General features: G+C 43.8%; 1 protein-coding gene across 8 annotated transcripts in view; it reads right to left on the reverse strand.

Moving 5' to 3' along the window:
- LOC100121368 (ankyrin repeat domain-containing protein SOWAHB) overlaps positions 1–16,689 on the reverse strand; it is a 110,616-nt gene that overhangs the window by 32,857 nt on the left and 61,070 nt on the right. For all 8 annotated transcript variants that reach the window (XR_513104.4, XR_513103.4, XM_008218440.4 and 5 more), the window contains one exon: positions 6,784–6,795. Coding sequence is in view for 6 of the 8 variants with exons in the window: in XM_008218440.4 (XP_008216662.1) it covers positions 6,784–6,795 (12 nt within the window). In the remaining 2 variants the exon portion in view is untranslated. The remainder of the gene's footprint in view (positions 1–6,783; positions 6,796–16,689) is intronic.

Raw genomic sequence — 16,689 nt, forward strand, 5'->3', positions numbered from 1 at the left:
TGAGTTGATTGACAGTTGCGGGTAAATTATAGCTGTATTAGAAATGTGTGCGTACTATTATTTGCACAGTAGTAGGCGAGCCAGGAAGATAAATTAGAAAATAAACGAGATGTAACTCGATAGACGCGCGCATGCATTGCTTGTTATAAAAGAATTAGACTCGTCATGTCTAATTAGTTGGCGCGGCATGATAATTACGATGCGCGCATAGATAAAGCGTGTAAAGTAAGCCCAGGGAAATCCAAGGAATTATGAAATGCGCGCGCTCTTTTGTTCGTCACGGAAGAATTCATTAAGTAAGAATCTTTGCTACTCTTTTGTAAGAACTTTCAGCGAAGTTCATTTTTATGGTTCGCGCGCTATATCCATTCGCGTATAATATAATAATTATATATACGTAAGATTTAATTGCTTCGCGTGCGAGCGCGTGCAAGTGAGAGGAATTATAGTTTTCAAAAAATAGCGTGGATTAACATTTTTATATTTGTATTTTGAAGGTCAGTATCGTTGATAAGGAGGCTTTTTAAAAGTTTGCATTTTGCGAAGCTTAGCATGTTTATGTGTTTCTAATATGAAAATTTCTATTCTTATCAAGTATGTCAAAATTTAAAAGACTACTGTATCAGGCAAATTTAACTTACTAAATTCTAACGTCACTTTTCAAGTGCCATCATCATCAATTGCACTGCATTGTCCTACAGATCAAGGTAAATTTGCTAACGCGCATAATGCGTAATTTAGATAAAATTATTAAGACTCGTCGTTACCCAGTAAACTTTCACGTTTTCTATCATGTTTACAAACAATAAATATTACGTGCATATACAGCGAGCATACAGTCGCCCTTTTATCGTCAGTTCTCAATCAACGAACGCGTGTACGTACACGACATGTCATCGCGCCTACTATTTACATTCCTAATTTATACATTTCTGGCATCTCTTCTCCCCCTCTACTCTGCCTCGTTAACTCGCTGCTCGACTGCCGCTTTTTTGCGCATCGCAAAAACGCGATACGGACACGCGAATCGCGTGCGCAGCCCACCCGAAGATCAGATTAAGGTCTACTTTCTCTCGATTCCGTTTTTTCTTCTTTTCTGCGCACGGGCGTTCTCGCGCAAGAATTCTTTTTATTATCCATTGATATCGTTTTATTAAGCTGTTGCGTTTTTATTGGGCTTGTTTGTTGGCGGCTGCCCTTCTCGGGAGGCATTCCTGTCGCTTATACGGAATTCTGTGCTAATTGTTATTTTTATGCGCGATATTCGTGTATACTATTTTTATGACATGCGGTTGTTATTTAATCGTATGATCAGTATACATATATTCTTTGTGGTCTTGTACGGCGACATGAAAGTTAGCGCTCGTTCAAATCGCGATGTACTTGTGATGTGGTGTCTACGGTATTATAATATACCCAGAATTTACGGTTTCTGAAAATGTTCTAATTCCTGGTGAGTATATATTTATTGCGATTTGGGAATCCCCCAATAAAGGTTTATGGAGGTATAAGGTGGGCAAGGTAGGGAGGTAGTAAATAGTACAGTGTTCCGTCCACAATAGAAGCATCTAGACAAAGTTCCCCAGCCTATTAGGTGCCCAAGGAGTGGGATGGGGAGTTCAGAGGAGGGGGTCGCCATACTGACGCCACATGGTGGCAGGCGTTGGGAATCAGTTTGTCTACAACTTCATGCCATTTGCGATGAAACAGACCTATACCGTTATGCATAGATCCATCCGCATCGTTGGTCATAAGGCTCTTGCATCTATCAGCCGTCAGTCGTATGCCGGTCGTGCTTGGTGCAGCATTCGTTAAACATCAAAGTTTGAGCTAAGTGACAGTTTCAACCGTCTGTAATGAGCTTCCAGTGTGAATACAAGTATTTAGAATCGAAATTCGTTCGAGTGTAATATAAACTGAAGATATCAAATTTATTTTCGGCAAAAGTGAACGATAACGAGGTAAAGATGACGTCGTCCAATACGCTTCACATCTTTGACGTAGCGAGCGCTACAATGATGCACTTCGACGTAAAGCTAGCTTTCGAAAACCTATCAAAGTTGAAAGAGGCTATCGAGAAAAAGTGTAATATTCGCTCGGCTCACCAGGTTTTACTGATGAGCGGCGGCGAAAATCTACAGCCTGATGCCCAGATCTCTTCTTACTCCACCGGGAGCGATACCAATCCGGTCTACCTATTCAGTAAGCATGTCAGTGAATTAAGTCCGTTATTTTCTACTTCATCGGCATCTCTGAGTGAATACGACGAACCTTTTATGTGCGAGTTCCAACGACAAATTTTCAACTCGGAAAAAATGGCGAACAGCTACAAAACCTTCATTGCACGAATGAAGATTGCTGAACAGTTTTACGAAACAGCACTTAAACAGACAAAAGCCTGCGAAAACTTGGTCAGAAATCTGCATTTTCAGCAACAAGGCTGGACAGCCGTGATCGCGCATCTCGAGGACTTAGCCCAGTCATGCCGCGACAACGCTCAGATACTCGGAAAAAACTTTGACTCGTATATCGCCGATCGTCAAGATCATCTAGATATTCTTAAAAATTTGGACCAGGTCATCGAGGTTCTCAAGAAGATCCCTATCTTACCAGGACTACGGGATAAGTGTGTGGACAATTCGAGTCTACTTGCCGATGACAGAATCAACACGAGCAATCAAACGTTTGAACGCCTGACTCTTCTGGACTGGTTATCTGGTGATAGGTTAAAGAACTTTGCCGCGCAGTGTTCCCGGAGACTAAAAAGTTTAGACAATCGCACGATGAGTTTCTTGAAACTAGAATACGATACAGTGATGCTGGTTGCGAATGAACAGAATTTAAGGGAGATCAGATGTGTCTGCGAGAGACTGTATTCTCTCGAGAAGTTGATGAGCAAAATGAAGATACTTCTGAATGATCAGGCGAATCTGCTAGAGAAGTTTCACGACAATGAATATTGCGAGTTAGATTTAAAAGACGAAGGCAGTACTGCCGGCATGTGCTTTCCGCATCACGATTGGCTGCTGCTGATGCTGCAAAACTACAACACTATGCGCGAAATTTGGCAGCGTTGCATCAAGGCCAGGGAAAAACTTTCGGTTGGCGTTCAACGGAGGCTACAGCGAGTAGTTAAAATAGAACAGAAAATCGAGGAGGTTGACAGTAAGCTCGTTATGTACAACGATAGTCTCACGCGACTTTGCAAGGAACTTGAGATCTTGAGACAAGTTCATCTGACGCCATCGATGTACGTCAGTGCCGTTGTAGAAGTCGTGCGGAGAAGAAACTTTTCACAGTCATTTGTATCCTGGTCAAACAATCTCGTCGACCAGATGCAGGCTCTGCATAACCAGGAACTAACAAAGAGAAAAGAATTTCACAGTAAGTTTGAGGGTCATTTTCTAAACGAGCTTTTTTCGGGGTTAGATGATATTCCGCCGGCATTCGCTACCGAAGCCCCGGCGCCGTTCGACGATGGTCTACCTAACTTGACGACGGACGATCTGAATACTTTGAAAGATCAGTTGCCGGACTTGGATCTTAGTTTTACGTTGCCAAATTTAAATACAACTGATGTATCTTTTTTTGCAACTGACATGGTGGGAAGGGATGAGTTGGAAAATATGGGGTGTAAGCCATTGAGCGAATCGACTGTTGAGCCTGGTTACACGAAGTCATTCCTCCAAAATCACCATTCACTAATGAAGTCATTTCTCGTCGAGAGCAAACGAGATGAATCAATGGATAGTGAATACAACATTACGAATATTATTCAGAGTTTCGACGAAACTCTGAAGATCAGAACTAGGAGACTCTGCGAAGAGAGACAGGGCCTTCGAGTGGTCAATGAATTCGAGCTGCTGGACTTCAATAATTTGCTGCAAACTCGGGAAGAGAAAATCAGGAGTCTGAAGTCTCTCATTGCAGAGAAAGAAGCTGAATCAAAAGAAGATCATCTGCTGCTATTGATGAAGCAAAAACTCAAGTTTGAGCAAGAGAATATGAACAAGCTACGATCCATCTACAACAGCATAGAGTTGAGAAAGAAACAGGCAAAGGAGTGCCAGGAGAAGCTAGCTAAGGAAGCTAAGGAGGTAAAGATGCTTGAGTCCATTTTCAAGCATACCTTGGACAAATACGAGAAGACTTGTAAAGAAATGTACGACGACAATAGCTCGTTATTGTAAAATGAAGCTTAGACTACGTATTATACTAATATGTAATCATAATATTTAAAGAATGGATTTTATCATACATGACATATTTTTTTTTATTATCTTTAATAAATTTTGATTATTACATACATTATATGAAATCTTTTATCTCTCCTACACACCCACAAAGAAACAACTACGATCGAAAATCTATTTAGCCTTATTACCGGAGCAATCAGCGTTAAAGCAAAAATATCTCAACCCGATCACGACGTCTGCAACCTGACATACACCCATACCCGTGCACACATCATCCCGACTGTACGTGTATCCCGTAGCCCGCTCGAGACAGAATCTCCTCATCACCCCCACCAGCGTCGGTAATGAGTGACTCGTTACTATTTAAATGAAAACAACATTCAATTATCGAAACGTGAACGAGCCACTTTGCGCGGTGTAAACTTCATCGCCCGCAGGTAACGCGGCCGCGCGTCAGCATGAATCGGCTGAAGAGGCCATCGATATGTGCCTATACATATACGGGTCTGCTGTGCAACGGTAAAACGACTCGAGATAGAGATAAGGAGCGAGAGATGAGGAAAAAAAATAAAATCGACGGTATTGAAAGAGATGATGATCGAGACGATTAAAAAAAAACATCGCGGCGTGATGGAAATTGAAAAGCTTCTATTTCTCGGTTGAGCGTTGCATAATGATCCAGCGAGGATCTTTTCTTCAGTAGATGTAAATATCGTTTTTTAATTAAATATTCGAAAAATTCGTATCTCCGACAAACGTCTTCCTTCTCATCTCGAGCCAGCAACAAAAGCAAAAACATCCTCACTAGCAACGAAACACCACTTCATCCAGCGCACGCCATCAGCTCACGCGAGCGACCACATAGCCGACAGAAATATCATATCCCATCCAGTCCGGACTCCGCGGCCATCGGTCTCGCGGCGCAGAAAGTGCCAGCGGAAGTGACAGGACACTCGCTCTCGGTTGGAAAAAAATCTCTAACAAACGCGCTCGAAATCACGCAGAGCTCTCCTCTCTCTTACCGCGGTGACGTCTCTATAACGCTCGCGCCACGTAGGCGTGCGTTGCGGGGGTCCCAGACGCCGCCGACGCCGCCGCAGGCGTCCATTGTCTCGTAAGGCCCCCGAAAATATAAAAATCCAGCGCCCCGTCGCGGTCGCGCTCGGATTAATGATAACTCCGAGTCGCGGGAATGGATTGCCAGGCGACTTATTTGGCGGGAGTTTTGAATGCGTTTTTTAATGTTTTTTTTTGCTTCGTTTTGCGAGGAGTAATGGATTGCGGGGGACTTTCTTGGGAATAGCGCGTGATTTAGTCGTCGATGGGATGTGGCGTTCGCTCTGTGGGGTGTGGTGTATGCGGGAGTTATTGATATTCGCTGTACAAATGATTGTTAATTGATGATGTCAGCTTGCGTTAATGTTCGTGGTTTGTATAGTGTTTGTGCACATTAGTGCGGAGATGATAAACATTGGCTGCTGTATTGATTTATATGCTTCGAACGATGAAGGATCTTCCGTTAATTATTTTTAGAAAATTAATATTTAAAGTAACATTAAAATTATAAATTTTTTAACGTCAAAGCTTCTCGTTAAACCTAACCACGAATAAGTATCGCAGAGTTTCGTAATCATAATGCATCATTATAAATAAGTACCATCGCATAGTGGCTCAATAAAGGTACTATAGCGAAAGAGAACATCGCCTGTCAATCAGTTCAAGTATTTAAGCTCACCAGTCGCTGATAAAAATAATGAGACTCCGGAGAAGAGTAGGTCGAGTCAAAATAACACCGCGGCTTAATTAATATCAGTCGGGAGACGAGAAAAACAACTTATACAACGAGCGATGGCGTGGCAGAGGGTTATATCACGAGCGCAGTAAAGAGGACTTTGTCGTCGAAAGAGAAGCGAGCTACACTCGACGGCCTGCATAAAAAGCTGCTCTTTACGATTCTATTGGGCGTCGACAGCGAAAGAGAGTGGGAGCATGGAGGACAGTCTTATTACGCCTGGCCGAAGTCACGAGGTTGTACAGTACACTTTGAGGCTCTTGTCACAAGGACTATTTTGAATGTTGTTCGCTTATACAGAGATAAGTGCGCTCGGGATTTACAGGCTCGCCATATTTTGCAAAATAATTGGAAAATAATCGCGTTGAACTGGAATATTTACGTTATTTTTAAATTATCAGTATATTAAATGACAAATTTTTATATCGAGCCCAATTCGCAATCCGTTCCTTCCCATATCTCAAATGAGATGTATATAAAAATCTAAAAAAATAAAATGGCAATACTCACGCCCTGCAGCCGAAAGATAGCGACGTCGATGGCGACAAGGTGGACAGCAACAGCAACGGCAGCAGTCGTAGGTCGTGGCAGAAAACGCAATGCGGACATGCAACACAAAGCGGCTACATAAGGGGAAAGGGCGCAAGACACATTCGGGATATCCGCGTCTAAATCCGTCCGCCCACGACTCCTGCACTCGTGCGAACCTCGCGTTTGTTAGACACCAGAGGTATAGGCACTCGTTGCAGTCGTCGGCGCGAGGACTCGATCGCGGCCCGTACTGTATATACTTACGGAAGATGGATCCTGCAACAGAAAGGAAAAACAAGTGTTTACTTCGCCGGCCGTTTATTATGCGGGAAGGTTTATTGTACTAATGATATTTGGGACGACGAGAAAGCTTTTAATTGCATTAAATGAATAATTTTATTGTATTTTTGTATTTCTTAAAATAAATATAATTCAACTTAAGTTTTTTATTTTTTTATTCTAATTAATGATGTAAGGTGTGTTTGTCGTAAAGGTATTATTAAAAACTTGTTCTATCGGGTTCTCGCGTGTAATGAACCAACTCCGATACATTTATCCAAAACGTTTCTATATTCATCATAACTGCTTGATAATATACACCTCTACAAACTAGTCGTATTCTATCATATGGTTAAATACATCCAAACTTTTTCTTCGATGATAGTCCATATATGAGCGAAAAGTGAAACATTGTAATTCAAAAGAGGCTCATTTCCCGGATGTGCAACACTTATATCTCTCGCTTCTCGACATTAAAAGACCAGCTACTCACGTCGTCTAGAAACAATTATTAAACAGAAATTAAAATTAAAGAAAGCAGCAGCCAAGTAACAGCCGGTAAACTCGAAGCCCCACTTCGAGTCGCCTCTACTGGCAGCTGCGATTATACCCGGCGCAATTACGATCGTCGCCGTATACGTATATGTACCGGCGAGAGATTGCGTGCGCGCGAAATTACAAAGTATAAGCGCTCTTTTCAATATATCCTAACGGGCACTCGACTTCGTGTGACGCTTCGGCCGTCGAGTTGTTATAATGAGGGCCTGTAATTCCATTGGTTTTTTCGTTGACGCGCGACTGTCTACGTGAATGCTCTTTTTAAGATACTTTGTAATGACAGTATACGGTGATGCGAGACGTGTATAGAGACAGGAGGAGCTTTAAAATTGCCGCGATGATTGTTCGCGAAATTGTCGGCCACTCGCGGTACACGAGCTTTTGAAGAAAAAGAGAGAGGATTTTATGAAATGTTCTCGATGAATTTTTAGCGGCCTGCCGAAGAGAAGTTTGCTGGTTCTTTTGGCGGTGTCGACTTGCTGTGATGAGCAATTATTTTATTATGGTACATATGTTCGCTGTAGAATGTGGCTGCATTAATTATTCCTTTTTTGAACATTTTTACTGACATTTTGAACGAGCATACTTTTATGCAATTATACGAATCATGAAAATATCTTCATTACGAAACACTGAATGAGTTAATACAGAAATATCGTATGATTTTGTTTATCAAAAATGTTGATGGCCTTTTCATCTGCATCGACCATCATCAAATCTGTAGGCCTGCATAAGTAGCTTGAAACACAAAAATACAAAAAAGTCCATCACCGCATAAAAATGATAATACATCGATTTGTTATTCATGCTTCGCGATCGGCGCATAGCAATGGAGATTACGCTTAATTCGGCTACCCCTCGCTCGCCGGCATAAATATAGATGTTCTGTTTAAAAAGCCATTTTCGCGTGTTTTGCATAATGCGTAATTTGCCGGTCAAAAATCGTCCTCGGCTACTGGGCAGTCTATATAGCGTACCAAGCTATGTCGAGAATTTGGCGAATTTACATTTTTATGCGAAATTTACGTTCGGTGACGATGTTTACTCACTATTAAGTGTATTATGCGCCGAGGCATAAAAAGATGACAATGACTTTTGTCGTAAAATAATTGGACATGATGGGCCCAGCTCTTTACCTTTTTTTTGAGGCTTCGATGTGTTATGGTGCAGATATTAAAGTAATGCGCTTCTGGCTTGCTTTGAATAATTTCTAACTAATATTGCATAATTTATCGCGTTTCAAAAATGCCAATAATGTATTTACAGTATAAAATAATCTATAAAATAAAACAACTATAACTCGACATTCTACAAAAAAATATTTCAATTGCCCTGGAACATTAAAATTATTCTCTCGCCGTAATTATAAATATGTTCTCCAGCACATTACAATCCTAGTGCTTTCGCGATCATTAAGTCCGCTCGGCAAATTGAACGATTACACGCGGATGTAATTCATAAATTCCAGCCTCGTGGCGCGAGGAATTATAATTTCATTAATCCCAAAAAAGGCTGCCGCGTAAACCGCTCGGCTAGGCAACAAAAAGCGATAATCGACCGCAATTACCCTGGACGCGCTTTTCTGGAAAAGCAGCGCCGGGTTAATATGCATTCTGCTCGTCGTCTTCTGTTTTCGATGCTCTTAAATGATCGGCGTCGACCTGTCACGATCGCGGTTCACACAGGAAACATTATTATAATCGCGATTATCCGCGCGTCGAGTGGATCGACAGGATGAAGATATTAAAAAAAGGCGGGATAGTAGAGCGAATCTACGCTGGGAGCTATTAATATTGAAATTGTTATAGGATGTGTACGAGTCGTTCTATTTCAGGGTTGACTTTATAATTTTTCGATTTCGACTCGATAATATTTTGAATTAAACTATAATACTTCCTAAAATTTTCAGCATCCTTCCAGAACCGATCGTTTTCCACAAGTCAGAAAAAAATCAGCCAAGAACATCACTACCGACCGCGCGATTCATCCTCCATTAGAACATGAAAGAAAACGGCAGATCACAAGCATCGGCAGCAATCGGTCCAATTACCCCGCTTTACGAGCCTTACAAACTCCCGCGCGCGCGCCGCAAAGCTTCTTTGGCCGCCGACGGAAGCACCTCTCAAGACTCGTGCAAGCGCGACGGGACTACTCTCTTCTTCCGTAACGCAAACCGCAGCTGAGGCTCGCCGCCGCAATTACGTCTCTCGATATTGATTACCATTATCGTTATTATTATTATTCGCTAGGATTTTTGCAAGGCCTCGACCTGCGCGACCCCTATGCCGGCTCATTACTGATCGTGATTGCGAGCGCTTGTAGGAGTCGGATGTTCGAGGATTTAATTCTGCCGAGGATGATCGGATGGATGCAGCTTTGGATGAGAGAGTAATCTCGACTTTGGTTATGAATTCATGTATGTGCTGGATGGCGTACAAATGTTCTTCTGGATTCGCTGCTACTGATGGAGATCGTTGAGTTATATCGTTCATGGGATGATGGATTATTACGGATATCACATCTCGAGTCATTCGAATAAAATGCGCGCGTAAGCCTTTTTAACTAAATTGAATGAACAAGGAAAACACAAATCACGGACCGTATCAAAAAATCATAAATACCTAATTGAATATAAGGCATTCACTCGAGCCCAACTCTTCCACAACAGCAGTGTACTCTGTACACACAGCACAATGCTAAAACGCCGTTTAATTATACAAGCACACGAACAAGCGTGAAAAATCCGCCGCCGCGAATTCATATAATCCACGCTTGTAACGCAACACCTCATCCGACTGTCGACTCGTCGGAGTGTCTGACGTCTGCCTGCATAAAAAAAGGCCGCATCCATATATCGCACACACGTATCAAGCGAGACGCTATCTCTCCCTCTTATACAATATTAGACGGTATATCCGAGGGAAATGCGAGAGATAGAACTAGACAGTCGGAAGGGCTCTTTTATGACTCGCGCGCACAGCTCTTTACGATCCAGAACCGTTATAATCGTGAAAAACGGAAGGAGAAGGAAGAGGGGATGGAGAGAATAAAAAGGGGGCGCCGCCGCTCTTTTCCCGATGCGGAATTTACATTTTTCGATCCGACGCGCGCGCGCGAGCGCGTGCTGCATGGGAAAACACCGGCGCGTATTATAAATTGTAATTTCGCCGCGAGGAAATTACGCGATCGTTGGGAATTTTTCTGCGCCATGGGAGCTTCTGCCTCCTTTTTTTGTTCCTTTTTCACTCGCGTGGTGCGTGAAAAAGAAGAGGTGGACGAGGAGGATTATGGCCGGTTGAGGTACGCGCTGTATAGATCGGGGGATCGGAGATAGGGAGAGTGAAAGTATTTGGATTTGTAATAGACGCGTGAGATCACAGAAGGATAGTGTATGTGTGTGTGTGTTTGTGTGGATAAGGCTCGCGAAAGAGCTACTGCTTATGTAAATTGTTCGCCGAGCGATGCATCCTGTTTCGCGTTGAAAATGGCTTTTTCTGTTTATTATACGTGTTTTTCCGCGCCTTGTTTGCATTATTTTTCGCGCTTCCGTTGATTTTATGTAATGAAAGCTGACTGCTACACAGCAGTATTTTTCCACGGTAGCCTGCGCGTGTAGTTTTTCCAGTGGTACTACAAGAGAGTTATTAGCAGAGCTGCAGAGCGTTTAATTTTCAGCTTGTCTTCGATGAAGACCGTTTTTCACGCTGAGTAATCAACGAGAGTTCGATTGTTTACGTCGGTCAACCGTCGATCACCCGAACGATCAATCGTGCGCCAACTACACTCCCCTCCGAAAGGAAAAAACTCCCCGCGAAAGCGCCATAAAACCACTTCCTCGGAAGAAGACATTAACCGAAAACCTCTCGTATAAAAAAGCCATCAACCTCTCTGAAAAAAAAAAATACGAAGGAGACACTCCTCCCCTTCGGCAAATCATCGTCGCTGCACTTGCGCGCAATCGAGTCTATAATACGCGCGCTCGAGCGCAGGCGACAGATGCGCTATACTGCTGCACAGTCGAGGGGGTTGAAAGCGCGGAATCATCGTCGTCCCATTCCCGAAAATCGCGGCTCTCACATGTGTGTACGTGCGCAGTTGGCTGTATAGGTGTGTGGGCGTGTTTGCGATCGACCTAATAAATTGTTTGTCGTAATTAAATGAGCTCCGAGTAGGGTGCAGCAGGCTGTTTATGGTCGGAGGAAATCGGGTTGGGAGCTTGAGATAAAGATAAATATTGTGCGCAGCGTATAATACACCCGGATGCTGGTGGTGGTGGTGCGGCAGCAGCGAAATTTGCTCTTGAGGAGTGTATACACAAACGCAAGAAGAGAGAGAGAGAGAGAGAGAGAGAGAGAGAGAGAGAGAGAGAGAGAGAGAGAGAGAGAGAGTGAGGGGCTATGTGTGCGATGAGGGTGAAATATGGGGTGCGAATTAATGGTGATGCTCGACGATTGAAAAGTATTGGCTGGATGAGTGGCGCGTGAATTAATTTGGGAGGGCTCCTTCGCGGCGCGTTGATTGAGCTGTTTTCTTATCTTGGGGATCTTCTTCGAAAGAGATGATGGTTTTTTATCTTGCTCGTTGTATAATTAATTCGAGACGGGCTCTCCGCGCGTAATTTATTTAATCAGTAATTAATCATAATTTGATTAAGATTCGGGTTGATTTTATCGCATCTGCGCAGAAGCGAACTCAAGGATTATAATTCCGTCATCCAAAAATAAAAATCTTGCTCAAAGCCAAAACACGCGGCATCAGTGCACTAGAGGGCAGCCGGAGCGCAAGTGATAAAGAAGGGGGGCAGCTATAGCCTCGAATCGCCTGTACCAGCATCTCTCTCTCTCTCTCTCTCTTTCTCTCTCTCTCTCTCTCTTTGCAACACATTGCCCCCCACCTCTGGCAGAGGAATAAAGACGAACGGCCCACGGATGGGCAGAGCGCTATCTGCGCGAGTGGAACAGAAACACGGCGCCGCGACAGCCCCTGACAAATGACGGCCCGAGGCCCGCCCTTCTCTCTCTCTCTCTCTCTCTCTCTCTCTCTCTCTCTCTCTCTCTCTCTCTTTCGCCCCCGCAAACAGCCCGCACGAATGAACCCATCGTGCCGCTCATAATTAAGCGCCGGACGACCGGCGGAATTGCCTCGATCGGACTGTGCGTGTGCGCGCGTATGCGGAGAGAGACAGAGAGGAAAAACTTATGGTAACTAGATTTTTTTAGTCGCATGAGTTTTAATAAATTCGAACTGCGGCGAATGAGAGATAGAACTGTGGAAATTGACTGTGAGCAGTCGCTACATACTGCTGTTGATTTCACAGAAGCTTTTTTTCCAACTGATCGTGCGTTTGAGTCTATGCTTACGCTGTACAATGTCCTAATGCTGTTGAAAATTTGATTACCCGTCAGTGAAATCCAACCGATCCAATACATACCTCTATTTTAATCACCCGATCAAAGCGACATCGCAATAAACAATATGCTCGTTACGTTAAGTCATATGCGCTCCCACTGATTGCATTCAAATTGCTCGCGCGTACACGCACCTCTCGCTCCTATACTGCTTCTGCCGTTTAACCAACTCGTTCAGTTGCAAAAATGAGCAACAGCAGCGACTCAGCTACTTTATGGATCAGCGTTTAATTGCCACGATAAGACAGGCGCTGATTTATTCATTCAAACTCCCCGGATGTTTTATGCCCGCTGCAGCTTCTCTCGCAATTTGCCTCCTAAAACGAAAGAGAAAGAGGGAAAAAACGTGATAATTTTCGCGTAAAAACCTCGTGATAATTTTCAATTTACATTATCGATTAATCAAGCGCGACACGATATGCAACAGACCAAGAGCAGAACGAAAAAAAAAACCCGCGACTCGTCGCGACAATACGAACGACCTTCCTCTTTATCAAACTTCCGAACGAAATAAAAAAAGAATAATAAAATAAACAAACTCGCGCACGCGGGGGGCTCGAAAAAAAGAGGGAAAACACACACGAATTCGTTTTTCCCTCTGCGCTTTTTTTCTCTCCCTATTCTCGTACTCCTCAACGTGGGCGTTTTTTATTTTATTTCGCGATAACAAATTTCACGGCTCATTCGCGCGCTCGGCCGTGTAAAGCGTTTTAACCGGCTTTCGCGCGATTTTTCAGGACGGCTCCGCGCGCTCGCACAGCCCGGCAAATGGATTTGACAGAAGGCTTTACTGCTGGAGAGTAGAGAGAGAGAGAGAGAGAGAGAGAGAGAGAGAGAGAGAGAGAGAGAGAGAGAATAGCGCGCTACTTTGTATTTTATTTTGCGGCCTCGCGCGCATTGGACACGGACGTTAACAGCACTCGTTGTAATGCTTTATAATGCTCTTTCGACTCGGCCTGTGCGCAAGCGAGTCTCATTTTAAAGTCTGCGCGTCTGGCGCATTTGTATATGTGTGTGCAGGGGTTGACGACTGTCTCTCGCTCTAATGGGGGGACGAGGATTTTGGGAGATTTCACGCTGACGCTATTTTCGCGAGTGTCTTTTTATTTGGAGCGATTGGCTGTATGACGCTCGTTGCTGTTAATGAAATTGCCGAGTTTCACGTGAAGGGTTGAAAATTGATTTACTGCTGGCGTTTGCTTCGTTTAATCGAGCTTTTATTCTGTAAAAGTTTTAGTCTAATAAATCGCACTATTATTTATACGATTCGAAGAGCGTGTACCAACCTTCGAAACGGGTTCTCGAGGTATATTTTTTACCCTTTGTTTTTTCCTAGCTGCCCCGTAAAATATTATAGCGCAGCCGGTAACGTCACACTTTGTCAAGACGAAGTACGCGGGGATCGCTGTTGCAGTGTCGTTTATTTTACTCTAGGACTATTTCGCGCTCTGTTCAAGGGTAAGGATCGAGATTTATGACTGTGTACCAGTGAAAACAGCTCTCTTTCTCTCTCTCTCACTCTCTCTCTCTCTCTCTCTCTCTCTCTCTCTCTCTCTCGCTGAGTAGGATGAATTTAATTGTATAAATTTTAAGCAACCAACCCTGCGCACGACAACAATAGTCGAATGAACAAATTCCCTTTGAATTATTTCGTAATACATCAGTCAAGAAATAAAGTATATAAGCAGTTCGGTTTCACTGATCAATTACACGTCCCTCTTGCGGAGGTAAAGAACGCGGAAAAATCTCTCCCGCTCTCTCTCCGTATGGACGAAACAAAAAAGAACAGCAACAACTTGGCGCAATGGACCCGAGCATGCGCCCGTGCGTCTCTCTTTCTCCGATGGTGGCGTGCATCTTTTATTCATCCGACAGAGTGGAGCCGTAATTTGAATTGAATGGGATTTATAAATTATTTCAAATTATAGTCGCGACGCACGGGCGCACGCCGCCGTGGGGAATGAGGCCGATTTCTCGGCAGAGCGTACCCGCAGCTTCAGGAGCTCTCTTTTGCGCGGTACGCGACAGAGTGGGCATTTAGAGACGACGCGGCAGGTGCATTTTTCTGATCGAAGACTGACTTCTGGTTTAGCAGTATTTACGCTATGAGAGTATTATATTATGTTCGTATTACGTACAGCATGAGTGCGTTGAATAACGAATATATAAACCGGTGCTTTTCCGCGTAGCTCTTTCTTTCAATTCCTCCGTGTACGAATGCGTTTCATTGAGCAACAGAAGCTGAATCGATTTTCCGTTTCGCAGAGATAAAAAGAGCTTGAATCAGATGTCCACCTGCGTGTGATCAGGTCTATGGAATGCGCTTTTTACCGCAAACTATACCAGCTCTGGGATTTCCCTAACAAGTTTTTCAACTTCGACGCGCTCGTCTCCTTTCTTCTACGCACCAACGGCACCGCTTATTTTTACGAGCTCGTACAAATTTACTGCAATGCGATTGTTATCTACCAACTAATCGCAATAACAATTATCAAGACTCATCATGCCGACGCGCTGGAAAAGAGTTGCTCGAAAAACGAGTATACATAACCGCGTACACAAGTACGCGTTTACCGCAAAAAACAAGCATAACCATCACGATCGTAAACCGCCGAAGGCTCAGCGCTTCCGAAAAAGATTCTTATACATAGATCCTTATCGCGAACCGCGTCGAGATCATCGCTCGCGTATAATTTCACTCTTTCGCCAGAGGCGAAATCGAATCATAAAAGTCCCGCTGCAACGTCTCCTCTCGCGTCGACGACACAAACAACAAAAGCTCCAGCGCGAGTGACGACGACGATCATAATAATGACGATATACGAACGAAAGTAGTCGACGTCGCACGTCGTAAATATGGTAATGGCTGCCCCCCTTCAGCGAGAGAGAGAGAGAGAGAGAGAGAGAGAGAGAGAGAGAGAGAGAGAGAGAGAGAGAGTGAGCAGTGCATTAACGTTTATAATAAAGCCGCCGGCTAGGCCTATTATATGCGCGCGTAAAAGAGAGAGAGAGAGAGAGAGAGAGAGAGAGAGAGAGAGAGAGAGAGAGAGAGAGAGAGAGAGAGAGAAGGGAATTAGGGGAATCATTTGTTAGGCGAGCTATCCGTCCCAGCTGATGCGAACCGCGCAAAGACACACCTCCTCCGCTAGCCCTTTTGCAGTAGCGAGGACTATATAGAGCGCGATTCTGGATGGAACGTTAGGTTTCGATGTATGCTTTATGGGGACTTTTATAGCGATTGCGATTTTTTTTTGCCGCAAGGGAGAAAGCTTCGAATGGCTAGATTTAAAATATATTATTCACTCTATTAGAAGAAACTCATACTAGTAGCGAAAAATAATACTAGCAAAAACGAGCTCCGCCATAAATAATAGCTTCGCTTCTCGCGCTTCGAAAATAGGCGCAAAGCGTTGATTTATTAGCGCCCACGCTCGTTCGCCTCCTCTTCGCTGTCACCTCTATTCTGTACAGCGTATATACCTACATCAGGCGTAGCCGGCTGCTTCTTCCGATCCCCTACACTTTCCCTCTTCTTCTTTATCTCGGATTCGCTTTACACTGGTTTCTTCGTAGCCAACTTTAATGCCGGCTCCCCCGTTTGTCAAATTGCATGGATTGCCCTGCTCGTCTCGCCTGGTTACGCCGAGTGATTTATTTCGCACTAACTAGCGCCCTCTTCGGATAAATTAATTCGTTTGTCGGGCTTCTTAAGAAAATTAGGATTTGAAGAAGTGGGTGTTGCAACTGGCACAACTTTCTGCTCTGATTGTGCAAATATAACTATACGTATAAGTTTCAGCCTGCACACGACTCGTTCATTACACAATTTCAAAAGAACAAAGCAGAACGCAAACTTCATTCCTACCGCAGGTGAAACAAACCCGTACAAGCACAACCGCGCGTACACTCGCGCGTCTCCTGATAT

This window comes from Nasonia vitripennis, chromosome 1 (assembly GCF_009193385.2).
Source record: "Nasonia vitripennis strain AsymCx chromosome 1, Nvit_psr_1.1, whole genome shotgun sequence".
Taxonomy (NCBI): Eukaryota; Metazoa; Arthropoda; class Insecta; order Hymenoptera; family Pteromalidae; genus Nasonia; species Nasonia vitripennis.